At 34.6% G+C, this 25000-nt stretch overlaps 1 protein-coding gene across 1 annotated transcript in view; it reads left to right on the top strand.

The window, feature by feature from the left end:
- The window catches only part of LOC135216596 (uncharacterized), a 987502-nt gene that overhangs the window by 132732 nt on the left and 829770 nt on the right, over nucleotides 1-25000 (top strand). The window contains 1 exon segment of the mRNA XM_064251975.1: nucleotides 21782-21982. Coding sequence (XP_064108045.1) covers nucleotides 21945-21982 — 38 coding nt within the window. The 5' untranslated portion in view covers nucleotides 21782-21944.

The following is a 25000-nucleotide window of genomic DNA, read 5'->3' as shown; positions in this document are numbered from 1 at the left end:
ATGAGACGAGGATATGCAGGAGACTCACTGTGTGGTCTTATGAAACACGTTTGATTTTCATATAGAGCTTCTAAGTACATTTCCGCTTCTGTCTTACATGGCAATTATTGGGAAGTTAATGTACACCGGAATATCCTTTATCTTTAGTGGAGCGGTTCTGTGAGCACGGGCCACGCCTGGATGGGTCTGATGGTCATGAAGTAACGGTCGTAACCCGAATCCTCTCTTTGTTGACCCGGATGGCTTCCCGCTGATGATTGGGCACTGTCTGATGTTGCCAGCTTGTTTTTGATGACGTCAGGTCTAAGTAGGTATAAGTGAATAGATTAGTTGGATGGCTTGATCAATATATGAAGGGGTAGTAAAAGTGTGTGTATGCAGTTTTAAAACTTGCATGATACATACGCGTGCCTGAAGTGTTTGATATGTCAGTATTTGTTACATAGCTACTGGCAGCATCGAGTACTTGCCGTTGCTGCTAGGTGAGTTGCATTACGCTAGGAATATAAGTTATTCAAGGCCAGAGGCTTTCTGTTCCTGTAGGAAATTGGAAATCAAGAAATGGTGACATTAGAGAATAAAATATTATTTTAGATCTGTTGCAGTTTTTGTCAAAGAAAAGTAGTTGTCTAGAGGTTTTTAATGTCTTAGTGTAATAGACAGGTAAGATTTAATTTTGAAGGGTTTAGGATTTCTTGCTTGAACCCCCTTTTTTCCTCATAATTATTTCCCCACCCGTCCAGACTTACCGGTCCTATTTAATTTATTGAATAATCTCCTCCTCCTCAGTCTTGAACAACGAATAAATTTAATTAACTTTAGTCGGAGTTATGCTTCCATGTAGAGATGTTCAGTTAATTGTGAATGTTTTTTATTTGATCTCAGAGTTTCCTTGTTGATTTTTCGCTTTGATTTTAAAGTCTTGCAGTAAATAATATAACCAGCGTGCTTGGCTGGGACGGATGTCAGAGTTTTGTGAGAAAAGTAATTGTGGGCTAATTGGATCGTCAGTAGTTGTCAAGATCTTCCCCTGTTCTTCATAGAAAAGACAAGTTGAAGGAACGGCGATAAAACAAAAATGGACATTTCAAGATAAAAAGAAGTACTGGGAGTTGAAATACCTGGTGCATAAAAAACTTCATAGAAATAACATAGAGTACTTAAAGAAATGTGTTCTTCTTACGAGTGATAGGCATCATCAAGTACCATTTCGGTTAGAGGATCTAATCGTTATTCAAGGGTCGTTTTGCGTATTGCCTCTGCTGGCTTTCTATACAGATTCCTGTCTTTAGTGCAATGTATTTCAAAGGGCATTATATCCCTAATTCTAATAGGAGCAAATACCCTAAGCAAATTGCCCTCGTTATTTAAGTGTAGGCAATGGCGGTAATAGAGGAAAGGGAGTGGAGTCCATTTAATGCAGCTTAAATTCGATTCGAATAGGCCAACACGAGTTGAACGTTTAGCTCAACTATACCTTTATGGTTCTCTTTATGTTGTGTGCATACAAAATTTAATTTTATTATAGTATTACTGATGATGTAGTAATAATTATATTGATTTGAATGCTACTGTCCCTTAAGGGGCGAACCCCGGGTGGGGCGGGGGGGTAATCAAAGGGCTCACAGCACAAAAAAGCAGTTGGCCTAAATTCTTGAACTAGCCTTTATTTATATATTTTTTTCTCCATTGTGTTTCGCTCCTATGTAATTCGGGCTCTTCTTTACATATAAGGTTTTACAGAATATTACTTGCCTGTGTTCATAAATGAACCATTTTAGACCAGGTCAGCCCCCTTGATTGACTGAAAAGATTGTTTATTATGATTGTTTCGCTTCTTGTTTATGGAATGTTAGAAAAGAAATGTTATGAAATATCTATCATCGGTTGAAATCATAAAAGTCATGAACTTGATAAAAAGCCGGGTTTTAAAAATTTCTCGGCCATTATAAAAAAAAAGATGTAAGTAATTCATGGTGCCCCATGCACACTACTTTCTGTTTGATGTTCATCGTACAAATGTCATAAACGCGTGCAGTGAAGTCGCTGCTAATGTCTATAGTTCCAGTTGGGAAAATCTTACTTAGCTCCTTTTTTTTATATATTAATATTACGCGTGACATTATGCCTTTTCCAGATAAAGTTAACAGTTTAGGATTTGGCGCTTTGCTCACTTGTTCCTCTCTCTCTCTCTCTCTCTCTCTCTCTCTCTCTCTCTCTCTCTCTCTCTCTCTCTCTCATCTTTGTCTGTTTCATTGACAAATGCAGAAAATCTTGTTAGTGCTTGAAACATTTGTTCATTCTTTATACTTTGACAGATCCTCCTGTATAAAGTAAATAATGGCACATATATCTGTAAACATACATACATACATATATATGTGTGTGTATATATATATATGTACATGTTTGTGTATATATATATATATATATATATATAATATATACATACATACATACATACATACATAATACATACATACATACTAGAAAACAATACATACAGAAATACTAAAAATTGAAATGAGTTAACCTATCCAGAAAAAAAAAAGATTGAGATACATAATTTTTTACTTCTGTCACACTTCGTTTTTATTTTTAGTGGTGTATAATTCATTGCCATTTATGCTTGCCACTACGCAGCAGGTACGCCATTTTTTATGGTATTATGTATATTCTATATGGGCGATAGACATTAGAAATTATTCTCGGTATACCTGTAATGTACAATACGGGGCCAAGAGAAGGGGTCATTTCTACCTTACCCTTTTTATTTATTTATTTTTTTTTTTACCAAATTTTATTTACGCTCAGGAATAAAGCAGCGTCCAAGAGTAATATACTAATTATGACCACAATACGGCTTCAGAATTATCCGAATTTTATTCGCGATTTTTGATGACGGGTACATTAGATTTGAAATATTGACCTTACGTAGGTATGATAGTTCACGAAAACACTGCCCTCACTCATGTCAAGTGATGCAACTTGAAAGTTTTTGTCAGAAACCCAGTTTGTGCTTGTTGAAGCAGCGTCACCATCATCAATAATTTAGTAATCCTCGAGAAACAGCTGTGCCTCCTTAGTGGAATACTAAACTAGTACATTTTAGTGCAGATTTACTTTACGAAAGAGAGAGAGAGAGAGAGAGAGAGAGAGAGAGAGAGAGAGGCCGAGAGAGAGAGAGTGGGGTAAAATAGACCTTCCCCAGTGCGCTCCGACCAGCTTGAAATAAGACCATGATGCCTGTGTAAGATCCAGACGAAGATCTGTACTGATGGTCCCAAATTTGAAGATGGAGCTGAACTGTGCGAAGATCGTTGCCTGTGCTGTTGTGTTTTAAGATGAAGTTAACGAAGCAGAAATACTAGATAAGCTTCATTATATTCAGCAGAGACGGCAAGTTTAGTCTAATCTGTGGATCTAGCATGCCTCGAAGATCACAAGCATTGTGTAATATATTCAGACTAGGAGCGTGATAGAATCTATAAATAACCATAATTAGGTGCCTCGAATTTGGCTTTTCTGTATATTTTATCGGAAAAAATACGTGAGATTCTGCTGGGGTCGAGTCTGTGGGAAAAATGCTGCTCACAATGGTATACTTATCGAGTAAATTGAGTTTCCCACTTGGACATGAAACAGCCCACGAAGTCAAGTATTTTACAGAAATGTCAAGAGATGGACTTCCCTCTCCAACATAATAGTAAGAAATATAAAAGATAAGAAGCTGCGTAAGTCATTGGTCGTTTTCCTATCATACAGATAGTAGTGAAATTGTCTTAGGACCACCAGCATATTTCAGAAGGTACCACTCCCCAAGTGTGCCCACTGTGAATTGTTGTCAGCTTTGGGCATTGCTGTAAGTATAGTGACCAGTGACGGAGATTCAATCTTGATAGAAATCCTCGTATGAAATTTTGAGTGGTGACTAAGACAACTTGCACTAATCAGTTTTTCAAGACATTTAAGATTTTTGAGTAATGAAACTACTCTCATAATTTATATTTAAACTTATTTTTCTAATATTTATTTTTCTAAAATGTTTATTTTCCTAACCTTTTTATACATAACCATATGTATAAAGAATAGTTATTGAAGGGTGGATAAAAAACTGTTGAAAGCTGAGTAGCATCAGATGTTCGTCATTTTAAATCGTATTATCTAACCACATTGTCATATTTAGCGATGAATGACTATAGATCTCAGTGCTTAGGAGATGTCGCCAGTTTCTATAAATTCATCCATCCATCCATCCAAAGTAATTAGAGAAATAGAAGAAATGTGACAAAATCAATTCAAGACTCAGGACTGAGAAGCCAGTGCGCCATTATAATTAATGTAATTGGGAACTGTGTAATGAACGTTCCATTCTGTCTCTCTACCTCTCATACCGTAAATATAACTATATATATATATATATATATATATATATATATATATATATATATATATATATACCTATATGTGTTGGGGGGGGGGACCACCTAAGTTGGAAACACCAAAGGTACACATTTTTCACGTAATAGATAATGACTGATGTACGTGGTTATTTTTTTTAATGAATATCAGAAAATAGCAGTAAATTTTACTAAGTGAAAATATGCCCCCGCGAGAAATTGTATAGGTTTTAAAACCCTCTTTTGTGCGTTTTGGTTGTTTATGAAAACACGCTTGTGTTGTGACGGAAACTTTACGAATAAAACAGTCTTTATTCACTCGTTTTCTAAATCCAATGCCTGAGCTATGAAAATTTTTCGGCTATGCCATTCAGTGCCAAATGAGTGATAGGGATGTTTTGTCATCAAACATTTAAATTATAAAAGGTTGTTGGTTTAGTATTGTATGCTTTATATTGTTATATTGTAAACATTATTTCGAAATCGTTTTATAGGAATAGCTGTTCATGATAACAACAACAACAATAATAGTAATAATTATAATAATAATCTATTACTGCTAAATAATAATGATAATAGTATATTATAGCTAGATAATGTTTTAGATAACTATCGTGTATTAACTAGCAAGGCAGCATAAAAGTTTATTGTTTTAAAATATTTTGCAAAGAGTTGAAAAGGGTTTTCGTATCCATATTTAATGGTTTAACTTTCATGAAAGCCTTATACAGTTATAATGAATTCAGGTAATTTGCATTCGTAAATATTTGCATGAGCTATAGTGCAATCTTAATAACCACTTCTCATGGTTTTTACATAATGTACAAAGCAACTCGAATTCCAAATAAAAGAAAGCAAGCTTTTAGATTACATTACCCTTCCCTTGTTTTAAGAAGTCTGAAAAATATTAACGGTAGTTTGCGTTTTCATAAAAAGTTACAAAAAAGAAAGGTAGGAACTAAGAAGATAGTAGCCAAAAGGAAATGGTCATTGTTGCGTATAAAGGAAATAAGTCGAGAAACAGTGAAGTTTGTCCAGTTTAATTAAGAGAGGTAGGAGTTTTTCAGAACTGTTCCTGAAGTGCTGTTAAAGAACAATATTTGCTAAGGTAATTCTGGACCACTTTCACGAATAAGATGAAAAAGACGGATAGAAGATGAATAAGAAAGAAGAAATGGAAAGCATTGATCGTTAAATGTAGGAAGAAAGAAGGTCCTCCGAAAAGTAATATTGACTCGTAACTGTTTATTTTGTTTCGTCATAACTTAGTTTTCTGAGTCACTGAACATGAAGGAAACGACGCATGGTTGCTTTTTTCATTTTCTGGAGAGGGAGAGAGATAAACAGCGCTCTGGGAAAATTTGATCTTTATGTTTTCCAGAGAGAGAGAGAGAGAGAGCATAATATACGCCCTGTGTTTTATATATATATATATATATATATATATATATATATATATATATATATATATATATATATATATATATATATATATATATATATATATACACACACCAACTTGAGACCGATTTGTTTAACATCCACAATGAAGAATGAAAAAAGGTTGTTAATCCTGACTGGTTCCGGCTTTACTATTGCTAAACCACTTTCGGAGGACTGGAAATGGCTCTTTAATAAGCCGAGAGAAGAAGAAGAGAAGAAGAGAGAGCAGAGAGAGAGAGAGAAGAGGAGAGAGAGAGAATAGAGAGAGAGGAGAGAGAGAGAGGAGAGAGACGAAGAGGAGAGAGAGGAGAGAGAGAGAGAGATTTAATTATGTCGTTTTCAAAAGACTAAGAAAGTTTATATTACTTATATTACGGATAGAATGAAGCATTGTAACTTGACTACAAGACAGTGACATGGTTATACTATATATATCATATAGCAGGAAAACTTAGACGATCTAGCCTTGGATTATTATTTCATTATGCTTTTACATTCTTGAATGGAGTGGGTTAAACTGGTATTTTCTTCTACAGTTTGATCGGTTAGAATGAATAATTTAAAGTATATACATTTTTAACAATGTTAGAGCACGCCTTATGTCTGTGTCACTTATCAGCAGTTTATGACTTGAGTGTACTTGATGGATTGCGGTATTCAACTATTTCCCGAGGATCTTGAACCGTCTGTGTGTGTGTGTGTGTAGCAGTTTCTTAAGAAACATTGTATTCCTATTCATGGAGTACGAATTTTCAGTTTTGAAAAGTGAATATAGAATTGAAATGAAGCACATCTTTTCAGGGTCTGAATTTAATTCATGAGAATGAAGCGGAATTGCTCTAAAGCTGTATTGCCTTTTGAGAATCGCGAGGATTAAGAGAGCGATGCGCCGCGTGCATGAATGTCCATCAGACTCTGTGAACAAATCCCCTTGTCCTTATGGATTAATCCCTCTGGATCTGTGGATAATTTCTCAGGGCTCTGTGTGCAAATCCCGCCGACTTTATTGTTAGAAATGCTACAAGCCCCTATTTTGCAATTGCCCCATTGTCTTCATATGGTATTTAAATCAAAGCTGTTAGACCCTTGTGTAGTCTTAGTGCCTCTATTTCGTAATTACTTTTTTGTGCTCTGTGAAAATTACATTTTCTTAGTCTTATGTATAAACATTTATTTTTGCCCGTTTCTTAAATCATTCTGCCTTTCATATGCGTAAACGTTTTATTTTTTCCCGTTTCTGAAATAATTTTACCTTATTTTACCTCATTTTAAGATTAGATATATAATTACAAAGCGGGACAGTGTAGAGTAACCACATGTAAGATTTTTATGACGAAATTGTAGGGTTTTGAACGGATAAATAACGAATGCAGAACTTTAGGAATTTCTGTTTGACTCATAAAATTGACTTAGAGAAGATAGAAGGTGAAAATTGTTGTCTAATGTTTAGCAGTTGCAGCCTTGATAGATGGAGGGGAGAGACGAAAAACAGTTCATATCAGGAAGTGAGAAATTGATATAGGCAAGGAAAAGGGATGAATGATAAAGGTAAGATCAAGATTTTGATTCTAAACCGTTCCTTTACCTTTAATATAAAATTTTTATATAATATCATGATAAGGATATGACAGCAGTAACACAAGAAGCAATCTGGATGTGGCTAAGGAAAACGAAACTTAGTTCAAAAAATGAATGACGTGAGGAAGGGGCCCATTCTTCATTGCTAAAACGGTCTGATCCCGGAATGGCCTCCGCACCTTGCTGCATTGGCTGTCTATCAAGTGGCCATCTAATGCTTCGCTTTCTCGGAGGGTGAGAACCGCTGGCAGGGCGTCTCTTCCACTGCAGCGCAGTCGTCTTAAATGTTGACGTCTCTTTGACTTGGGAAAGGTCACAACAGATGTCCATAATGTGAGCGACATCGCAGTAGGGGTCTTCATTATACGAAACTCCAAGAGATAAAAGAGGCAAGTCGACGGGATTTCCACCGTTGTCTCTTGAACAGATGATGGATTAGAATAAGACGTCCATGACATTAAACGCATGAACGAAGGTTCTGAGGAAAGAAATAATGGCGGGGCTTAGCTTGTACTTCCAGAACACGGGAGTCCGAATCATATAGGAAACACTTGGTTATGGTTGCTTTGCTGCCTTATCGAAAACTGAAGCTTTTACTCGGTTATTAAATTGATTATTTAGTGAGATGGAGTTGTCTCTCCGTCTGCACTTTTCCTGTCCGCCCCAGATCTTAAAACCTACTGAGGCTAGAGGGTTGCAAATTCGTATGTTAAACATCCACCCTCAAATCATCAAACGTACCAAATTGCAGTCCTCTGGCATCAGTATTCTTTATTTTTCTTTATGGTTAGAGTTAGTCATAATCGTGATTCTGGCTACACTATAAAAAGGCCACCACTGGGCTGTGGCTGAAAGCTTCAGGGGCCGCGGCTCATACAGAAAATTCGATTACACTGAAGAAATTAATGCGTACTATTTACTTGACTGTTTTACAATTCATTTGTATGTAAACAGATTTACTTTCTTGGTTTATAATTTTGCTGCTAAGTAAGTAATAAGAGTATTTTTTAATTTAGAGTTCTTGGTATGAAGTTTTTACTTGAAAGAACACAGGTGGCGACATTAAATAGAAAGACTGAATCACCCACGAACCGTATAAACCTCAGAAAAACACGTCCGACCAACATACTGTGTGAAGGGAAGTGGCTGCCTGTTGTTGATGAACCGTCTGTTAAGTTGTGTTACTTAGAGGCTGGTAATGTGGAAGTTTTCTTCACTGGGGATTTCATTCTTTATTCAAATATAAGGTAAACTTGACAGATAGTATTGCGTAGATTTTATCTGGAACTCGTTTTGTTGTTGATGTGGAGGCCGGCGAGGCTGACAACCAAATATCATTATGTAGGCCTTTCCTGTAAAAAACCAGAAAGAAGGTTTATCCTGAAGGAGAGAATGAAATAGACAAGGAAGAAGAAACGGCAACAGAAAAATAAAGCTTGGCAGAATTTCTGTTTTCTACCGATTATTTAAAACAAGACTGGAATTGTCGGTTGTCTGAGAAGCGGAAGGAATGGAGCTCCTTTTAACTCACAGGAACAGTGGCTGCTACATTACTAGCAGAGAAGAGAGGCAACCTGCGAGAGAGTGCGCCTCTAGAAGTATTAGTTGCATATTCTTAGTAGTAAAGCTATACAAGTCCTGAAAATTTTCTTGTAGCATTTTGATTAGTTTCTAACTCGCGTAACCCGTTAGAAATATGCTGTGGATTAATGCGCATGATTTTATACAGAACTTACCTTATAGATAAAATAATCAGTGTTGCGAAATCAAATGGCAGTTTTTATATTTGTATTTTACTTTTGAATATAATGGAGGCAGCAAATGATTTTTGTGAACGCTAAGTTAGTTTTGAACATCGTTGCTTCTTAGCAGAGATACGTGGTTTATTGCTTTTCTCGCTTTTGTTGTTTTGCAACAATACTCATTATTCATCTTTTAAAGTTTGTTCCTGTCCTTATTAAGTTACTTGAGTTTGTAATACATACAGCAAATGTTTTTTTCTTATTGCCTAACGTATTATTTTCAAGGATGTGCGCTTTTACTTTTCTTTGCATCTTTTTACTAATTACATGTATGAACGCTATAAAGGAGACATACTAATACAAGGACTCCGTTCTGAACCGAGTTATAAGTTAACTTGAGCCACGGCCTAGCCTGATCTGTACTGTACTCTTGAAACGACTGGATTGTCTAGATAGGGTCGTCGCATATCCGCATGTGTTGGTCGGTCTGGCGAAAGAGGGGATCAAACAGAGGCCGAATGTGGGTAGGATGGCAATTCTGCATCGTGCTCCTGAAACTACTCTGCTTGTTTGGGCCCTTGACATTTCTTAGTCGGTATGGCTAAGTTTTGGAAGGTTTACTTTAGGTATGAAATTCTACGGTGACTTGGCGGTTATTAATTGGTCGTAGATCAGTTGCAGGTCCGTTGTGAACAGTTTGTAGTGATCTGATTATGTCTCGACTCATTGAGCTCGGGCTAAATGATTAGGACCCGGTAAGTATGATAAGAGTGAACGAAGATCAGATTTTGTTCGTGATGTAACTGGGCCTTGCCATAACTAACACGAGTGTGTTAAGGATTCAGTACAATACAGTACGGAAAACAATTTTTTCCTGGTTAGTCATGTTATGTCCAGCCATTGTTCGTTCCGGGTGACTGCGACTGCCACGCTTATTGCCTGTGTGTGAGCTGTGTCTTAAGGTTCAGACTAGAGCCAAAGCAGCGAAAGAGCCTGCTTCATCTATCACTACTCCTGTGTTAAAATGCTTTAGCTACGTTTCATAAGTCTTAAGTTTCTAAAGTATCTACTCTTAGTATATGGGCAACAAGTAAACTCCCATAGCATTTTAACTTATGTATCACTAAATTTTAGTCATTATACATCACGCTGTTGTCAGTTTCATATTGCATAGGCAGAAATAAATTCTGCTTTATATTTACTTGAGCTTATCGTGGTTGTTTTTATGAAGAGGCCGTCATTTCCCAGCTTTTTTTTCAATGTGTGCGTTTATGCAAATAAATTTTTCTCTTATTTTACGTTTGAAAGAAGGAAATTACCAATCGACTACGCTTTGATTCTCGTTGCTGTAACAAAGGCATACAGAAATGTTTCTATATTCTTCATATTCTTTTTCTGAAAAGTTTCCTGCCCGTCATACAGTCTCGGGGAGATACAGAGTGACATTGTATGAGGTCACGATCACGTCATTGTCCAAAGTTTGCAGCTTCCTGCTCCCAGAATATCCTCTTTAACAGAGGCTTTATTTAAAACTGGGTACGGAGCAAGTTTGGGTTTGGAGATTATTAGCATATCTTACTAACAGAGGGAATGGCTGGGTGCGTGCCCCGCTTTCTGCTCTGGATCTCTGCCATTTTTTCGGACATTTCAGTAAATTAAAATGAAATCCATGAATGATATAAAAGCTGCGCTTTTCATTACTAAGTCATGTCATGCTAGAGTTTTTGTTATTAGTATTATTAGATGTTTTGATATTGTGTGTTTTAAGTATCTGTGATTTGATAGTTGCTATTGTTTGAATATAATGTTTCTGTTAACACGAGAATGAACTAAAACAGTATGGACTGTTTAAAAGTATAGGTTATTTTCTCTTTACTATGTATGGATTATTTCCTGCTTTATTGGATTTGCATTTTGGTCTTCTTCACGTCGCTATATGTTTTTCAAAATAAAATATTTTTTCCTTTTCTTCCATGAAGTATAATGCTAGTCGCAGGAAAAGCTTAAAAATAGTAAAGACCTAAGGACTGCAGTTTCTAGATAAGCAGAAATGTGTCATTAACTTACTAAGGTCGTTCATTACTGCTAAGGTTATGCTCTGGTTAAGCTGTTGTATTAAATGTTGAAGGATTTCTTCACTACATCAAATTTTATTCTTCAGAAGAAAAGGCTAGAAATCTTTCAGTTACTGAACTTTAGATATTTCCGAGGCAAACTAAAGTCCGTGTTAAAAAAACATAATAAACATGAAAGGTTTGTGTTTTACTTGGAGCATTTCGGGGGCGAATTTTCTGTCCTCCCGAACAGCATTTCCCCGATATTTTATTTTTCCTTAGATTTTCTCGGAATCTTTTTGGAAAGATTTTCAGTGTAATTACAATGTCCTGAAATATCCTATTCATTTGTATTTGCTATATTTTCTGGTGATTTGAATATTGTTATTTTGAAAAAATGCTTGTGTAACCTATGCAATGTTGGCAATGTTTCTGTGCAGATATTCTGATATTTGGATAGAGTTTCCTTGGAATAAGTGATAATTAAAGTTTTTATCTATAATTGATTATATACAACATTCAGATGGCTCTCTGTTCCCTTCTGTCCCCGAAAGAGCCAACCGAAATAAAGTCAGTGATGCTTGACATTGCAAAAATGCACTAACAGTGGAATAACTGATTTACGGTCAATTACTCAAGTTAACGAACTATAGCACTGTCGTTCCTTTGAACAATGGTGGGGAACTTTTATTGGTTTATCCATGCGTTTCTCTATGTCAAGGGAAGTCAGTGTTTCTGTATGTTTATATATTTCATAAAAGTGTCAGAGAGAGAGAGAGAGAGAGAGAGAGAGAGAGAGAGAGAGAGAGAGAGAGAGAGAGAGAGAGAGAGAGAGGTTAGTTTCATATATTAAGTGCTAAGGAACAGAGGAAATAAAGTTGTAAATCTCTTTCCCCGAGGACAAAAGTCATTTTACAAGATACAAGATATATTCTATTTTCAGTGGTATTCTTTAGCGTACATGAAAACATGTATCACTTAATCGTTAATCGTTATGATACATGAGTAAGATTGAAGGGGGACGGGCTTTTTATATCTTTTGAATAAACATTTCTTGAGCATGGTAACATCATTGCGTTGTCATCACAGCAACACAGCACCTCCACTAGAGTTTTAGGCATTTCAGTCACAGATGTGAACTAAGAAAGGTTGTCTTTGTATTCCTTCTGTCTCTCGGCCAGAATGCACTAACCTATATTGTTGTCAAACGGTGTAAATATAGTTCCAAGTTATGCAGATTTGTCACATCCCATCATTGTCCTTAACTTTGAAGTATAAACATGGATTCCCACCTTTTGTAGGATGACGAGCGGCTAGAGGTTTAATAAATTGTTAGGCAGACAGCCCAGATATTTTGAAGACTGCATTTTTATTGATGATCTTATGAACTAGAAAAACCAAGCCATTTTATAAAAATTGTCTAAATTATTCATGTGCCTCAAATACTGACAAGTGAACTAATGACAAGAAGTATGCTGTGATACACATGGAAATATATCAACAAAGAATACAACAGTTTGCGGAAATACCCACTGTAGTTGATTATAAAATTAAGTAGCGAGCCAAAACGAAGAGCAAACAGCTGATAAAATTGCATAAAATAGACAAAAAAATTAAGGTTGAGATGTATGCTTTAAAAATTGTTTTATAAAAGGTTTGTTTTTATATAAAAAAAATAGTTTTCCCCTTGATTAGTCATCCAGAATCCGGATGATCCACTTTCAAGTGAAGAGTGCCCCCCCACAAAAAAAAAAAATCACCAGCTTTATATTAACTATACCTTAGACCAAATATGCAGTTTACACATTACTCACTTGTAATCCTGTCGTTAAAAAAAGTAATAGAAAAAGCTAGTCTTAGTTGGTCCTCAGTAACTTGTAGAAGTATTCTGTAACCAACCATCTAACCGTAAAAACAGTATTCATGAGGTTCTCAGTCTAGGGAAATATTTCCCTTTCCTTCTTTGCACTGATCATTAATGGGTGTGTTTGTTTGAAGAATCAAGATTCCTATGAAAAAATATGCATATTTTAATTGGAGAGAATATATAATCTCTTGATAGAAAATAATGTTTCGTATACCTGTCAGACCACCAGTAGAATTTTTATACAAGTGATCGGCGTTCCTCTCTGATTACCTGATCAACATATGTTCGAATGTTCCTGCAAGGGTTCTACCCCCGGCAAGGCTTTTAACTGTTGTGACGTTTTTTTTTTCTGCAAGCTATGAAAAAATTTGTTCAGTGGCAAGAGAGAGGAATATAATTCCTAACTAAGGTAAACTTAATTTCAATGATGGATTTTATATATCACTTCTTGAATAATTGTGTTATAATTCCAGTGACAGAAACATTGCAGATGTTTTGTTTTCACTCCTTCATGAAAATAATCAGTTATTGAAAGATAAGATTCTATTCTATAATTGCAGGTTCGCCGGGTTGGTCAGCACCACCGCTACCTTGATTGACATTTCATTCATAATAAAGAATGTTGAGCGTATTTATTTCAATTATAGTCATTAACTAGGAAAAAAATTATTTGTTTCAAGTAACATTGTAATGCGGTTGGAAACCGGCTTTAAACCCGTTTTATATTTTCGCAAATTAAAATTTTATCTTTCATTAAGTAGCGTTTAAGAAAAGTAAAGATTAACTGCTTCCTAGGTTTTGACAAATTTAGGTGAGGAAATGATAAGTGCTTTGGAGTTCTGTTTATTGCTCAGGTACAATCACCTAGGAATAACGATATAGCGCATTCAGCTATCATCCTTAACCTCGCCAATGATACATTTCGTTCTTTTGTACTCAAAATTTGGAACTCAAAGCAAAGAATAATCGTTTGAAAAGTTCATATTTTTACAGCCAGTCCAAAGTTTGCTTTTTCAGTTTCCACTGTTGAAGGTTCTGCTATTTTTAAACTACATTTTCCTGGGACCGGAGCTTTCCTTCCATTGAGATTTTTGTTAAGTGATTATTGTATTGAAATTTTTGTTAGTGATTATTGTACTGATTGTTTTATTTTACGTTTCAGTTTTATTTCACTTCAGCTCCTATTTCCCGCATTTCTGTGTATTAGTTTTATTTGATTTAATTGCAGGTATTGGTGTCCTTTCAGTATTCGTGTTGATGCTGTTCATTTTCGTGGAGTGTATGTACCCCAGCTGCTACTAGCTTCAAAGTTTATTATTTGGACGCTGTACTGTTTCACAAATTTATGAATACCGAAAAGTTTCAGGATAAGGTTTCTTTAAGGAACCAGATATAGTTTAATTCCCTTCGCTTAGTTCAGTCATTGTATCATTATTTATTTATAAAATAGAATTTTGAGTAGCTTACACACACACACACATATATATATATGTATAAGTGTGTGTGTGTATGTAATATATATATATATATATATATATATATATATATATATATATATATATATATGAAGAAATTGAGAGATATGGATAACGTGACCGAGAAGCATTGTTTTTAGTGTGGGTGAAGGAGAAACAGAGAGAGAGAGACAGACAGAAAAGAGAGAGAACAGAGCAGAGAGAGGCGAGAGGAGAACGAGAGAGAGAGAGAGAGAGCGAGAGAGAGAGAGAGAGAGAGGGGCCATGTTTCAAACAATTTGTCATGTGTTCCACGCCACGGAATGCTGACAGGTTCTATTGGTTTTGGTGATTTGTTTAGCCTAGTTCGTAGTTTGGTGCTCTGTTTTTCATCATTGTCAAAGCTATTCCTGCGTCAGTACGATTTTATTTATTTTTCTACTTTCACCTAAATAAAGCCAAACTTGACTTTTATTGATTTTTTTCATTTTTTTTAGCTTTATATATTGTTCAATATCATTAAAGTTTAAATAGTTTATCTACTCAAAATGTTTTGATGCATGGCGACGGAAAACGTTGGTATGCACCTAAATGATTAGATTTCTCTATTTTATGTATTTATGGAGCTTCAGATTGCTATTGCTGAATTAGGGTGGGACTTGATTTAGATATTCCATTCAAGCAGTAAAATTTTGCATCAGATGCAAGATTCGGTTCCTTGGTCATTCAGATGTAAGAAGAGTATTTGGAAATGCTTGTAATGAGAAACCAAGGCAGTGTCGAGGTTCAAAATACTTTGCAATATTGTCACGACGGCTGTTTGTGAACGTAATAGATAACAAATGCTCTTACGCAGAGATGAAGGTGAAAATATAATGGAAAAATTAATCTCCAGCTTCAAGGTAACTACTTAATTATATCAGAATTCGAGGAGAATAAATTGAGGATATTGACCTTGTTGTTGAAAAACTGAACAAGGTAAAAAAGGTTTTTGGAAGTATTGTGGGAAAAAATCTTGAGTGCACTTATCAACCAAGTTGAATCAAAGTTAGATGAAAATAACATTTTACCTTGAAACATAGATCTAGGGGTAACATGCTACAGCAGTCCCTTCAACTCTGCCAATTACGAAGACAAGAGACTTCTAAATATGATAGCTTTTGAGATCTGCGGAAAAGACTTTTATCTCGTGTTACCTTTGAATTTGCCTGGAGTATTGAAACAAAACTCCAAGGCACATGAAACCCAGAGAAGGTAAGAAACATACCAAAACATACTACGTATACGATAATTAGGTATTGGGATTAACGTTTGTTATGAACTCCAGGATAGCGTCAACTAGGTATATGCTTCATTACAGATATGTATGACCAGTTTGGATAATCTTTAAAACCAATAAAAGTAAGTAGGAAGAACATATGAATAGCAACAAATGGCAAGGTTAGTTTTATTACGGAAAGCACCAAGTTGGTGACCTTTGCTATAGCGATACAGGAATGACATTAAACTTACGGTTGGCAGGAAGTTCAATTACTTCGATCATAATCGCAGATAGAGTAAACCTGATTATGAATAGCTCGAGCTAGAAATTATCAGTAATCATGGGCACCAGGAGACGCTCATTGATGTCGTTTGTTGTTATTGGGGCAGTAGATAAATATTATAATCATGCAGTCTCATGGTCTTTCTGAGTTCAGATTTGTACTATTTATGTGGTTAAACGTTTCGCTAATATTTAGCAATTTTTTTTGTGTGTAACTATCGTTACTTTATAAATTTGGAATAGTGCAGCATTATTATCTTTGCCTTTAACATGTTATGTCGTTTTTTTGTGGAAGACACTCTTATATGAGCATATTCACGGTCTCAAATTTAAAACCAGAAATATTTACATAAGTGTTTTCCCGATTTAGGATGTAAGTCAATTTAAACATGAGATAAACATAAGTGATGTGCGTTTTAATGTAAGTTTCAATCAACGTCTTCTTCAGAAAGGGAGAAAATTATTAACTTGTAGGATTTGGCGACATGCGTCTGGATGAGGTTTTCAAATCCGTCTTAGACCTAACTTTTTTTTCATTTTTTTTGTCTTTTTTTTAGGTAGGCTGTTGTAGAGTATTATAACTATTTATATTGATTTTAAGCTAAATTATAATCTCTTCGTATAACATGAAGTAGCTTTCAGAAATACTTTAAACACAGAGAGACATAAAAAAAGATGTAGTATGAGGCTAAAGATTGTTATGATAGCCTCATAAGAATATAAATAATTTTCCATTTGAGAAAAAGCTTGCACGCACATTTTATATATATATACATATATATATATATATATATATATATATAAATGAATTTTGTCACATACACCGTGACATTTTTTATATATACAAACATTAAGCTATAAATGCTTCAAATTCACTCAACCTCGGAATAAAAAAAGAACCGAAGGGGGATTTATAAGTGATAAGCGGTACGTCACCAGGAGACAAGAGCTTGGAATGGTTGGAAAGCAACGACTTTTCAGTGACGGTATCCATTGATAGCTCCATGGTTACTTTGCTGAAATCTCTCTCTCTCTCTCTCTCTCTCTCTCGTCTCTCTCTCTCTCTCTCTCATATATATATATATATATATATATATATAGTATATATATATATATATAGTATGTGTGTTGTATTATATATATAGATATATATATAATTATATATATATATATATATATATATAAGTATATATAATGTGTGTGTATATATAGATAGATAGATAACAGATGTAGAAAAGGAATGACCTGAATATCCAAGCAGACAGAATGTCTGTGCAATGTGAAGTGAGTAGCATGATGCTATTAGGAGGGCCTGTGCACGTTGCCAATGATCCTATTATATATGCTGATGTGAAAGTTTACTGCATAAGGAGCTCCTCTTCGATTCAGCAATTAAAGGAAGGTTGTAATGCGCGTTGTCGTGTTATTTCTCTGAAATTTATACCTGGGCGGGGAATGTGCTTCTTAATTATTGATTAAGTAGGAACTAAATTTTTGTATTTGTTAATGGTCATTTTCATTGTTACCTGTTCGAAGATAGATTTTTAGAATTGGAGATTAAACAGACTGGCTTGATGAGAAAACGAGTGTTAGAGCTCTTTATACACGATACTTGGCGGCCTTGGCCAAGTATGGTTTCGAATCATGATACCGAAGCTGTCCTCGGAAACTGTCCGTTTAGACAAAAACGCTGAACTACCTACGTACACTTACTGGGCAGCTACGAGTGAGGTGGATTATATACAGGGTGTCCGTAAAGTCCCAGTACCATTACAAGTATATCTTGCTCAGAAACCATATAAGATAGAGTATTGCAGATTATTTTGTAGAATGTTCTACATTTCCTCAAGTTTACACTTCATGCAATGCATTTCACATGAAGGTGCATTGTTATAGTTGTCCGAACAGTTGACGTTGGTATGCTGTAGCGCGTATGGAGGGAGATGGAATATCGTCCTGACATTGTGAGGGCAACTGGAGGTGTAGATGTGCAATGTATTGCATGAAGTGCTCTGAATATAAACTTGATGAAATGTAGAACATTCTAAAAAAAATGCGTTACTCTATGGTGTACGGTTTCTGAGTAATAAATACTTGTAATGGTACTGGGACTTTATGGACACCCTTTATTTGATACCAAGCGTTCGCCAAAACCATACCTGCCGACGTATCGTGTATTAAGAGCCCTTACAGCACCCCTTATTTTACTGATGCCAACCATCAGTTGCCGCCAGAGACCACACACTTTTAAGTACTCTTTTCCAGAAACTCTCACTGGAAGAAGCGCTGTAAGACTTTTGGTAATAAATCTGGAATTGCATTGGTCCTGTGTCATTCGTGCAATAGTTTAAAGAAAATTGGCATGTAATTAGTAACATCACCCACAATTAACGCTCTTAAAAATGTAAGTTTTGCGTTTTCGACATTTTTTAATTGCTGATTTAAAGTGGCTCTATTTTTATTATAAAGAATAAATTATATTCGTATAAGATTACAATTGTATCATGTAGCTTCAGGGGTTCGAGGTATAGATTTTTTGATATTATATACGTTGCAGTATCGGTAACAATTTCTTGAATAGAGCTCTAATGTTATTAGTAAATTTTAAGTTTGCCAAAGGAATGCGTGAAAATATTTGGAATTGAGAAAATACTATCACTTTGGAACCAGATCTCAAAGTCCTACAAATTCTAGTTGAAACAAAGATATAGGGACTTTGCTCTCTTGACTACCTTTTCCCTGCTAAAAATCCGCCAAGATGCTTTTATCTGTCAAACAGAGCAAGGATCAGAGCTTCAAAGGAACCAACAGATGTGAAACGGACCCTTTGAAGATTGGATCAAATACCTTACTTTATCATTATTATATTTGCTGGAAGAAGACCTTCTTCAATACAGGTTTAATTGAAAATCATGGCTATTTCATCTGCGTTTATTTTGTATAGAAGTTTCTCTATTCTTCTTATTACTGACTTTTCTTCTGTGCTCAAATTTGCTATTAAAACGCCAAATGGGGAATTCATGTAAAAAAACGTAGTGTTTGTCAAATTGAATATATTATACAAACTGCGGTACAAATTGGATCTTAGGTCGACAAAAGATACTAAATGACTTATTCTGAATTGCTCCTGCTCAGGGGCGTCTGCTTCACCACCACCGCCCCCCCCCCAATCTCTCTCTCTCTTTTCTTTTCTTCTTCTTCTTCCAACGTTTCGTCCTTAAACCCAAAAGGAGGAAACATTTCCAAAAGGAGGAAACATTTCAAGAAGGATGGAGAGAGAGAGAGAGAGAGAGAGAGCAAGAGGAATCCAGAATGAGTCATTTAGTATCTTTTGTTGACTAGGCTTAAGATCCAATTTGCACTGCATTTTATGTAATTTATTAAATTTGATAAATAACGCGTTTTTTACATAATCCCCTATTTGGCGTTTTAATAGCCAATTTGATTACAGAAGAGAAGTCAAGGAATAAGAAAAATAAAGAAACCTCTATACAAAATAAACGCGGCTGAAATAGCCATTATTTTCAATAAAACCTGTATTATTATTATTTTAATTATTATTATTATTATTATTATTTTATTATTATTGATTATCTTATTATTATGTGTACCGTTAAGAGAATTATTTTTGACATGGAAAAGTTAGGTTTTCTTGAACGTGGTAATGTGAAATTATCACAGCTTAAGAATGGCACTTTTTTCTTAGAAAAATAGGGCTTTTTCACACACGGGATATCTATTTATATTATAATATATACATATATTATATATCTATTATTATATAATATATATATATATATATATTATATATATATATATATATTATATATATAACTTATATAATATATATATATATAATAGTATACAAACACCTCCACACACAACACCACAACCAATATATATATATATATATATATAGTAGTAATATTATATATTTTTATATTATATTTTATATATAATATATATATATATATATATATATATATACTATATATATATATATATATATATATCATATATATATACTATATTTATATTTTACACATATCCGGTACATACTGAAACACAAGGAACAAGTTTTGAAGTGAGCAGTGCCCTTGCATGAGTGTTTAAGGTATTTCTTAAGGGTGTTCTGTGGAAGAGATTCATCTTTCTTTCGCCATCATAAGAGATTTAACCTTACTATGACTGCTGCAGTTTGATAGAGGCGTTGAAGCTTTTTTTGGAAACTCTTGAATGGCTTGAATAAATTATATTTGGTTATCCACCGCCCCTTGTCTTTGAATGAAATGGATCCCAGTGGCGGACCTGGACGATAGGGCTCGTGAAGCTGCTAGATTGGGGCATTACTGTGTTTCCTGTCTGGAATAGCAGATTGAATTTTATGGTTCCCTTTTACACCTTGTCCGTGAATTGCTCCTTGCCTGTTAGACCAAGGGGAAGTGATGGCCTCCTTTCAAAGATTGATAATAGTCTTAAGGGAACGATGTCTTGTAATAGTGAATTTAGACTGATTTCCTTATCCAGCTAAGGAGCAGCTTGGTAATTAAGGAATTTGTTCTAGAAAGAAATTGACCTCCTTGAGAATAGGAGAGTGCTTTTATATCTAGTTAATGAGTAAGGATTAGATTTGGGATTAGGTTTTCTTCCAAAGGTGTGTCAGGATACATTTTGTTAAATGATAAAACATGATAAAAGAATGAATATACTATATATATATCTATATATAGTAGTATATATATATATACTATATTAATATATGTTCATATATATAACTACATATATATTATATATTATATCCATACTATATATGATATATGTTATATATATACATACATATATATTGTATATATATATACATACATCTATATATATATATGTATATATATATATATCTATATATAACATATTATATTATTATGTAGGTATTATATACATACATATATATATATATATATAATATTTCATACTTTATCATGTTTTATCATTTAACAAAATGTATCCTGACACCTTTGGAAGAAAACCTAATCCCAAATCTAATCCTTACTCATTAACTAGATATAAACAGCACTCTCCTATTCTCAAGGAGGTCAATTTCTTTCTAGAACAAATTTCCTTAATTACCAAGCTGCTCCTTAGCTGAATAAGGAAATCAGTCTAAATTCACTATTACAAGACATCGTTCCCTTAAGACTATTATCAATCTTTGAAAAGGAGGCCATCACTTCCCCTTGGTCTAACATATATATATATATATATATATATATATATATATATATATATATATATCTATATATATTATATATATATATATATTTCATACTTTATCATGTTTTTTCATTTTAAAAAATGTATCCTGACACACGTTTGGAAGAAATTGTGTGTGTATGTGTATGTGTGTGTGTGTGTGTGTGTATTCGGCGATTCTTTTTACAGGCTGTATAAGAAATTAGATAGGTAGCAAGACCTCATATGATTTTTTTTATTATTGAAATTATTACAAACAGGTAAATTTAAGGGTTTTGATAAATGAGGATAATTTGTTGGTAGGGTTCCTTATTATTAAATTTGCAAAGTATCACGAATACAACTTGTAAGAACTGTAGTAGGATAGTAGGTGTTTCCAATTTTAGCTTTTTCAAATAAATTTTATGAATATTAATATCGATTTCATTTTGACTTGCAATTTCTCCTTTGCAGTTAATGTACTGGCCGAGTGTGGCACGGTGATTGCACTGAGCGTTGAGGACGAATGGGGCGTCGGCTTAGGTCGCCTTGAGCCCTCGGGTTGAGCGACCAGATCACCAACTGTTCCCATTCACGATGGGTCTCCCCCTCTCCGGTCTTGCTAGCCCACTGGCGAATGAAACCTTGCCAAAGGCCTCGTCGTGTTATTTTCAGGTAAGATGTATATATTGTGAAGGCTAAAGATAGCTTTCATAGAAACTAAATCAATCCAAGAAAATGAAGGCGTAAGGTTTCAACGTGACTTTTATCTGCATGGAAGTTAATCAGTAATTCTTTTTGTGTCCAGTATGACCATGTTTGATGGGAATTATAAATTCATAACTTAGCATAAACGTTTGAATTCATTGCCATACGAGAAATGCTACCTTGCGTGGTTTGAGGATTAATGTACCTTTTTTATGTCTGCTCAAGCCGTAGGTGTATGCTAGATTGTAAATACTTTTGAATATATCTCATTAACATAAAATATTCGTCAGAGATTTGAGGGCGGGTAAAGATTTTTAAATAGAACTGTTTGTTGAAGCTTTGGTTAGGTATTTATAACTAGTTTTATTTTTCTGGTTGACTTCCTTTAGTTTTTAGGTATACCGATGCTTCAGCGTGAATTTTAACCAAAGATTAGATTTAAACTTTAGTTTGAGCTGTTGACTTTTGTTATAAGGTTAGTCTGTAGCCTTAGTTCTGGGCTTGTCAGATATTTAATTTAAAAAAGGGTTAATATTAGGTTTAATCTCAAGTGTCAGCATGTAACGAACATGAATTTGAATATTTAGTCAAGATTTATCTGAAGGTTCGGTTTGAGGCGTTGTCTTACATTGGCTAAGCGTCAGTTTAAAATTTTGTCTCATGATTAAATTCCCTCATTGATATATGCTTTGTTACTATTATTAAGGGTTAATTCGACTGCCACTGTATATTTATATAAGTTTTAATTTCATTTACATATTTGCACGAAAATGATAGTATATATAAGTGCCCTGTTTGTGTGATATATTGGAAAATGAATCTGCATCACTCACCAAGTATCATTTTGACGCTCCAACTCTTATCAAATCATTGATAGTTAATTAATAACATTCAGGCTTAGGCTAATCTAGCACAGCTCTTTCGAATCTTTATATTTGCTGTTTGTTCAAAGAATTTGTATTTGTCTACATGGATTCTTTCATGTATCCGTTATCCTTATACTGTTAATATTAGTTCTATTTATTGACATGGATTCGGTTTTGCATTCACAATCCTTTCATTTTAAATGTTAGTTGTCCAGTACATAGAACGTTTTCTTTGTATCTTTGTATCTTATTCACCCATAACTAGAGAAAGCAGTGTGCACGCTCGTAAGTAATTGTTTCATCAAGTCAAATAATGGAAATGTTCTAAATTTAAGTCTTGGTTTGTTTAAAATTGATGCCTTCATAATGAAAAAAGTTGTAGATAAATATAAGCAACAAAATTAATATAATCAGTTTTTAGATGTTTTGGACTGTACGGATACTTTGTAGTTTCGGTTAGGGTTAAATCTATGTTTAGGTTTGTGACCGTGTGATATCCGATAATCCTGGATTATATCTTTAATTTTTACCCTTTTGACAATTAACCATCAGGTATTCTTGATCTAGTTGTGTACCTGAGAACTTTCTCTCCAATTGTATTTCATTCGTTCCTTGACAATGTAAAGACGAAAGCGCTTGGATTTCGGACAATCATTTTCCTGTGGTATTCGCTATTTAATTAAGTCACGTGCATCTACTGTGATTTTTTAAGCACACAACACACACACACACACACACACACACACACACACACACACACACACACACACACATATATATATATATATATATATATGTGTGTGTGTGTGTGTGTGTGTGTGTGTGTGTAACAGATTTGTTTGTTTAATAACCTTCATCCTTTTGACTTTTCAATGTATATGTATCAGGGTTTGATTAAACTGCAGTATTCACAAGTCAATTTCATTTGCAATTACTCCCTGTAGGTTTCAATTACAATTGCAGTTATATGATGCAAAGAAATCTTGAATTTGAACTACGATTTCAATTACTTGAAATATACGAATTATATTATTCATGTTACAATAACGATCATGCACATAGGCCAGATATATGTCATATCACATTACCGTGATTCATATACATACATCGAGCTACGAATGTTCTTTAATGTCTAATTCAGTCTACCTCGGAATTAATATATTTTCATATATGCTTAACCGAAGGGGAATTGTATTAGGCGATAATAGAATTGTCGGCGCCCGGGCGCTAACCCAGGACAGCATACAAATCCAGGAACGTCAGTGAAGCTTTTACCCACTCCACCACCGCAAGAGGCTATAAGTTCATTAATGCCGTCTCTCACCCTCAAATACCTTTCGCGCTCAGGTATTCGCTGATTTGGAGCCAGCATTAACCCACCTCGACCTCGGTAGCCATTATATAAGTCATATCACATTACTGTGATTCATATACATACATCGAGCTACAAATGTCTTAATATCTAATTCACTCTACCTCAGAATTAATATATTTTCATTCATGCTTAACCGAAGGGGAATTTTATTAGGCGATAATAGAATTGTCGGCGCCCGGGCGCGAACCCACAACACCATACAAATCCAGGAACATCAGTGAAGCTTGTACTTACAGCCTCTTGCGGTGGTGGAGTGGGTAAAAGCTTCACTGACGTTCCTGGATTGTATGCTGTCCTGGGTTTGTGCCCGGGCTCCGACAATTCTATTATCGCCCAATAAAATTCCCCTTCGGTTAAGCATATATGAAAATATATTAATTCCGAGGTAGAGTGAATAAGATATTAAAGGACATTTGTAGCTCGATGTAATGTATATATATATATATTATATATATATATATATATATATATATATATATATATGTGTGTGTGTGTGTGTGTGTGTGTGTGTGTGTGTGTATTGATTTTACTATTAAATGGTTAAACTTCTAAATATTTTTAACATTGCATTTAATTAGATGTACAACTCTTGAAGGTGGTGACATATCGTTTTCTAAACTTTGGTCAATAAAAGTTCTCGAAGGGTTAGTAGGCTTTTTTGTCGGTGAGAAAATTGCTGCTACTTCTAAACAAACCGTACAAATGCTGAAGGAACCGCATAGCCCAGAGTTTCTGTAGCTAGGT

This window comes from Macrobrachium nipponense, chromosome 6 (genome assembly GCF_015104395.2).
Source record: "Macrobrachium nipponense isolate FS-2020 chromosome 6, ASM1510439v2, whole genome shotgun sequence".
Taxonomy (NCBI): Eukaryota; Metazoa; Arthropoda; class Malacostraca; order Decapoda; family Palaemonidae; genus Macrobrachium; species Macrobrachium nipponense.
This window is presented reverse-complemented; position numbering and strand designations above follow the sequence as displayed.